Below are 7,169 nucleotides of genomic sequence, written 5' to 3'. Positions count from 1 at the left end.
AAACTCTTTGTTTTCCCCTCAAATGGTGTGGCCCCGCCCAGCGTGTGACGTCACTTCCGGTGACGCTCCGGCGGCGCGCGCGCGCAAAGCGCACGTGCGCGCACACACACGGAAGACTCCCGGACGGGAAGGAGCCTCCCCCGCTGGTGAGTCAAATCTATTTGACAACCCTAGCCAGGGCCGACCCTGCTTAGCTTCTGAGGTCTGATTAGAATTGGGCTAGCCTGGGCTATCCAGGTCAGGGCAATTAACTTACTTGCTGCCCTAAAATGTGATTTTAAATTTTGGCATATGTATTTTTATGTAATCTATTTTATTTGTATTGTAAGCCGCCTTGAGCTTCATAAGGAAAAAAGCGGCTAATAAATGTTTTAAATAATAACAACAAAATAAACAGGAGTCTTGTGGAACCATTAACAAGTGTTTATTCTAATGAAAGCATTTGTGGACCAGAGCATAGATGCCTAAATGCTCAAGAAAAACACCTACACAAACAAATGGGGGGGAAAGACTTCTTTTTCTCCTTTTTACAACACAGCTAGGAAGTGAACAGATCCACAACCAAACAGGATGAACAAAGTCCAGAGATCAAAATGCCCTCCTTGACATTTTCCTTACAGCAGCCCCTTCTTAGTTAAACCAACATCCAATCCTGTGCACACTTATTTGGGGGGAAAGTCTAAATGAATGCCGTGGTACTGACGTACAAGCAAACATGCGTATCATCACAATGCAAAAACAGCATATGCTTTAAATTACCACATCTTTTCCACAGTAATGGTGGATATAAAGAAACATAGGGTCACAGATGGAGGGCTGTATGCCAGAGCCAACGCTCAGTCTTCATTGCTCACTGAAATATTTCTAGACCACCCAAGAAAAAGGTGGGCTCAAAGCATTTTACACGCACAGTCGACTTCAAAGCACAGACTATAATGGAGCTCAATAGGACTATATACCCAGGAATAACTGACAGAAATTTAAAATACACTCCACCAAAATCCTGACCGGAATGGGCTGCCACCACCCTGACCTCCCTATGGGAGGGGGGGAAGGGGGCAGAGGAAGAACTGATGTGATTAACAGAGGTTGTGTATGCAGGAAGAAACATGCAGGAAGAAACATCTTAGAACTAGATGGGTTAGATTCCTTTCAGGTTATTTTCAGGATTAAATAAGAAGGAGGGAGATACATACTCTAATCATTCCTAGCCCTTAGAAGAGGGTGGGGGGGAAAATCAAAACAAAGTATATATTATGAAACAGATCAATATCCTTTTGCCTAAATATCAGCATCAATCTCCTTCTTAAATCTTAAATTTATATAAGGCTGACTAGTCAAAGAAGTGAGCAAGTAAGTTTGTTACAGTTTCACCACCCGGTTATCCTTGGAAATAAAAATAACAATGTCATCTTAACAGTCCTATCGATCGGAATGATATATAATAATCATTGTCCTTTTTTATTGCCCTGCCAAGCAATGAGAACATTGGATCAGGAAAACTAAATCAGAGTCTCATGACTTGAGAGGCAAATGGAGCTGACAGAACCAATTCAATTATTCTAGTGGCAGAAGAAGGATGTTTTCATCACATGCCACAGGGTCTTTTTGGGAGACTGGGATGGGATTAAGATTAGTATAAAAATATTATAGAACAGACCCTGCAGGGCAGATCTGCAGGAACGGTCTCAGCATACAAAATGGGATTATTGTACGTGTTTTACTAACCTGCCGCCGGAAGCAGTTTTCTGGCTAAGAGGGAAAATATAAACGCTTAAAATAAATAGCTTGGAAGACAGTGGTGAGGCCCGTGGACGGCATTATACATTCTCCTAGATACCATGTGTTGTAAAGGGATCTATAGTATATAGCCCTCTTTTCCCATAGACGTCAATGAACTTAGAAGGGTGCCTGCTTAGATGGCACTGCTAGATTTAGGGTCAGGAACAGCAGGCAAAACTATATGCGCGCAACTGCTGGTCTGTTTGGGGCTTATGAATGCTCATCTGAAAGCAGGCCCATAGCTACAGTAGGGCATCCTGGGGCCTGGCCCCCCAACTTACTACCAAGGGCCCCTGACTTCCCATCCAGCCCAGGCCCCCCGACTTCCAATTTTTTTATTTTATTCACGGCACTCCCTTGGGGGGGTGTTCGGGGTGCCCCCCGGACTTCTTTAAAGGCCCCCCAAATTAAAAAAAAATCCTGGCCATGGGTCTGTCTGAAAGCCTCCATCGGCACTTGGCAAAAAGAGAAAGAGAAGGTAGCCAATCTGATTCTTTAATATATTTTCATTTTTCGACACTGATATGTATAACCACTACATGTTTTAAATGGAGGGGGGATCTATAATTAAAAGCCTCTACCATGCAGCCTTGTCGTACTCCTTGTCGTACCAATGCAACCTTGTCATACTGTGCGAACACCATATGGAGATACTGATTGGTTCAAGATAGAAAAAGGAGTATGACAAGGTTGCAGTCTTTCACCTTTCCTATTCAGCCTGTATGCCGAAACAATCATGAAGAAGTAAGAGCTGGAAGAGTCAAAAATCAGGTAAAGACTGGAGGAAGGAAGATCAACAATCTTCGATAGGCTGACAACACAACCCTCCTTTCGGAAACTAAAGAAGGCCTGGAATACCTGATCAAGAAAACCAAAGAGGAAAGTGAGAAGTTTGGCCTCTTCCTAAACATCAAAAAGACCAAGTTCATGACTACCGAGATGAAGAGAAACGTCAAAATAACAGTTGATGATGAAGAGATGGAATGTCTGGAAGAATTCACTTTCTTAGGATCACAGATCAACCAAAACAGCGAATGCAGTCCAGAAATAAAACATCGAATCACGTTGGGTCGCACAGCAATGATGAGCATGAATTGAATATGGAAGAGCAAGGGCAGCCAAATGCAGATTAGTATGTGCTATTGTGTTCCCCATAGCAACTTATGGCTGTGATAGCTAGACCATGAAGAAGCAAGACAGGAGGGAAATCGACTCATTTGCAGTGGCTCAGTTGAGCAGAGAAGGCTCCTGCACATTCATTGGACAGCAGAGGTGACAAACAAGCAAGTTCTGGAGCACATAAAACCAGACATGTCATTGGAAAGAAAAATCATAAAACTGTGATTAAGTTATTTTGGACATGTCATGCCGAAGAACTGACTAGAACTAGAAAAAGCAGTTATGCTTGGATTGGTTAGCAGCAAAAGGAAACCAGGCCACCAAAGAACACAGTGGCTAGACACCATAAAAGTCAACACCAGCCTGAGCATGGAACGACTCAAAGAAATAGTACAGGATTGGAAAACGTGGAGAGAGCTGGCCCATAGAATCGCAAAGAGCCGGACATGACTGAAGCCATGTCCCAGTGTTGTTGAGGCAACCTAAAGTGCTAAGATATAGGACCAATTGCAAGGAATTGCGATAGAAATTGCAGGTCAGTAAGTACCAAAAGTCCGAAAGCAAGTATAGCATAGTATCTTTACTAGGACCAACTGAGCACAAGCTTTTAAGCTCATGAGAGCTTTTTATCAGGCTCTTTATCCATAAACAAACAAAGGAGGGTGGGATATTGTGTCTGATGGCAAGCCCAAGTCTGCAATTGTTATGGGGCCTAACTGCACAGGAAGTTGTCATAGGCTGGATCTATGCATGGGGCTGGATCCTGTACAAAATCTGCACTGACCAAAGAAATTTCCATCAGTTGGCACAGGCAGTGCCACCTGCTACCTCCCACTATAGCGCCAAATTCCTCATGAAATGTTGCTCCTGAGGTCCCCTGGCATGAGGGGGGTGGGTGTCAGGAGCCTGCTGCAGGAAGGAGGAATCAGCAAAAACTGTGACCTGGCCTGCCTTCCATCAGTAAAATTTCCTGCTAGATGGAATGCTAAGGTGGAATGGTGGCATGCTGATTTGATAGAATGGAGTCTGTCGCTTCAGACTAGAGGTGAAGTATGCCACCTTTGAATGCTCTCTCACATTTTTTTTCAACCCCCACCAAACCTTCCCACCCCATTCCTGCCAACACATCAAGGAAATTTCAGCCTGGATTTTTTTCTGCCTGGCCTGAATGTGGGACACACACACACACAACAGAGGCAATAAACCTCTGAATCCTCCTGCCTGGAGGCAACAACTGGTTGGCCGCTGTGTGAGACAGGATGCTGGATCAGATGGATCACTGGTCTAACCTAGCAGGGCTCTTCTTATGTGTCGCCCCCCCTCCCCCGGCCGCTGTGTTGGTTTTCTATTTCCCAGGATTTTTGCCCCACAGGGAGAATTTTAAAATGTGCTTCTACACCTGCAGTCCGAAATGGTACACTTCACTCTATTACTTCTGCATTCTGCCCCTTCATTCTGCTGCGTGGGGAAGCCAGGACATAGTCTTTGTTGCCTCCGCACTTTGGGAGCATCTTCTGCGAATGAGCCCCTATCTGTGAGCCAACTGGAAGGGACTCAAGTAGGTCTTGGAAGCAGACTGACTGAGAAACAAGACACCAAGAATTAGTGAAATGGTGCTTTTTATTGGTCTGACTAGCTTGGAGAACTGGCATGAAACAATGCATGGATAAGGAAGAAAAGGCTTAGCGAGACTTGTGACGAGAGGGAGAGGGAGGGAGGACCAGTCTTTAAACACAGTGGCTGGATGAAAAGATTGCAATCCGGAATTGGGATTTCTAAGCTACCGGGAAGGATAGAGGGAGCGTTCTCTAGAAATCGAGGACAGCCATCGATCTTGGAAGGCAATGTAATGCTCTGGATTGAGGGGAGCATTTTCATGAAACAAGGCCATCTGGCACTCCAATAGAGTAGCACAGAATACTACACACGGAGCAGCAAAAACAGGAAAATAACACCTCCCTGTTTCTGTTGCCACATGGAAAAATGGCGGCGGGGGCCCCCCAGCAAAGTTCCAAGTCTGTTTGAGCTCTCCTTTATGTGTAGCTGAGCTGGGTCCACGGAACCAGTAACAACCCACATGTGTACTTTGGTCCAGAGTCTGTTATGGAGAGAGTGACAGGTTCGTGACAGGTTCATTTTCAGAAGGCAGTACCCCTGGAGGGGGCCAGCAAGAAAGTGTCCTTGGGTTAGATTTCAAGGGGATGCCAGGTAGATCGGACTAAAAAAACTAGAGGGAAGAAAAGGAGAAGGGAAGAAAGGAAGTGTCTGAGGGAGGACAGATTTTCTTGACAGAGTTTTCTCGGGGAAATTCCTTTCAGAAGTAAGAGAAAGGGAAACCACGTTGATCTCCAGGGTGTGTTGTTTCTTCTCTCATAGGCAATGAAGAAGAGTTCATTTTTATACCCTGCTTTTCTCTACCCTGAGGAATCTCAAAGCGGCTCCCCTTCCTCTCCCCACAACAGGCACATTATGAGGCAGGTGGGGCTGAGAGAGTTCCAAGAGAACGGCCGTGTCTGGCCCAAGGTCACTTCGGCAGGTTTCATGTGGAGGAGGAGTGGGGAATCAAACCCAGCTCTCCAAATTACTCTTCCTGCCAACACATCTTAACCACCACACCAGACTGGCTCAATGTCTGCAAGTGCTCTTGGTGGGAGCGTAAGGCGGAAATGATCATCAGAGGCTTCAAAGGGGGCACCTGGGCTACCTTCAGAGGATCACCCTTAATGGCCCCCCACAAGTAGTCAAGGGCATACATGTGCAATCTGTTGTGGAGAGTCCTGGTGGGGGGAGAGCTACTCTAAAATCCCTTTGGTTGGGATTCCAGAGAGGATAGTCATTACAGAAGCAAGGAATAGTAAAGGTAGAAAGAAAGGTAGGGCTCATTCCAGGTTTTGGGGCTCCCAGAGAGTTCCCAGGGGCCCCCACTTGCTTGCAAATCATTCTCCTACCCACTTGCAAGCTCTCCCACCCCCTGCAGTAACAGCTGTCCACACTGCCTGCCTGCCTGCCCTTTCCCCAATGACACCAGGCGGTGGATGCACCTAGAAGTGCCCCTGCCATGGCTACCACGAACACTGATGCTTTGTGGACCGCCCACATGCCTTCTCCAGCAGCGCTAGGCAGTGTACGCAGCTGAGAGCACAGATGGTAGGTGCTCACATGCAGGCACTGGAAGGGTGCAAGGGCAGACATCAGAGGAGATGCCTAAGTAGGGAGTCAGCAATGGTGGGGCGCCACCAGAAGCCACGGGCCCTAGCAAAAACCCCGCTTCAGGGTACGCTGACACCGACAGCAACTGTCCAGAGGCGGTGTGGGAGGGACAGGGGCCCTGCACAAGGGCAAAGGAGCGGCTACTGTTTCTTAGCGGCTCCAGGATGAAGGATTCCCTTGAGCACATTAAAAAGGAGTGCTTACTAAGGAAGCCAGAACCCAGGATAAGCAGAACAAGGGCAGAAAACAGGAACAGAATGGAAGACTGGTGATGAACTGTGGGTGTTTCTTCTTGAGGCAGAAAGACGGGTTTTTCTTGAGTCATAGGCATGACCATTTTCCGGCAGGACTCCTACATAACAACGACCCGACAGTGATCACAGACAGAAAGTCACCAGGATAAGCTCTTCGAACAACAGAAATGCAGAAGTGAGCCCCCCCCCCCTTTACCCCATGGTCCAGCAAAGCAGAGGTTGATAAGAAAAGCCCTGGTGGTTCAGACCCATCTGGTCCAGGATTTTGATTCCTACAGCAGCCAACCAAAAGTCTCCCAAAGGCAGGAAGGCCAAACTGTTGCTCGCCTGTCCCCTGACATCCAAAGATATACTGCCTCTGATCATTCCGACGAAAATGGAGGCACACCGCGTGGGGGGGGGGGGACTTTTGTAAAGAAGCTGGAAAACAAGATGAACTTTTAAAAGTCTCTGTGGGGGGCTGGGAGGGGGGGAGGAGGAAGCTGGTCATTGGGGGCACTGCTAGCCGGTGGGGGGGCGGCGGCTGAAAGGTTACCTTGGGGGGCAGGCTGAAGAGGATGGGCAGCAGGACCAGCGGGGAGCAGAGAAGCACCAAGAAGCTGCGGATACTCCACACTTTCTTCACTAGGGCTCCCAGCGCTGCCATCACCCAAGAGGCACCCGGAGGACGAACCGGCTTGAGAGTTTGGCCGCCGCGCCAGGGCTGCGGTTTTATCCCGGGGGAGGGAGGGAGGAGGGCGAAGGAGGCCGGGCTCTTGCCTCAAGGCGGCGGTCCGCCCGGCGCCCCTCTCCCCCCCCCCCAGC

General features: G+C 47.9%; 1 protein-coding gene across 1 annotated transcript in view; it reads right to left on the bottom strand.

Annotated features, from left to right (window-relative positions):
• LOC107117024 (solute carrier family 13 member 3-like) overlaps positions 1-7,011 on the bottom strand; it is a gene marked incomplete at its 3' end in the record, with an annotated part of 34,774 nt that extends 27,763 nt beyond the window's left edge. The window contains exon 1 of the mRNA XM_015419055.1: positions 6,901-7,011. Within this exon, the coding sequence (XP_015274541.1) occupies positions 6,901-7,011 (111 nt within the window). The remainder of the gene's footprint in view (positions 1-6,900) is intronic.
• Between the last annotated feature and the right edge of the window lie 158 nt (positions 7,012-7,169).

This window comes from Gekko japonicus, unplaced genomic scaffold, assembly GCF_001447785.1.
Source record: "Gekko japonicus isolate JY-2015 unplaced genomic scaffold, Gekko_japonicus_V1.1 scaffold5720, whole genome shotgun sequence".
Lineage (NCBI taxonomy): Eukaryota > Metazoa > Chordata > Lepidosauria > Squamata > Gekkonidae > Gekko > Gekko japonicus.
The sequence above is the reverse complement of the archived record's forward strand: the minus strand, read 5'-3'. Positions and strand labels throughout refer to the sequence as shown.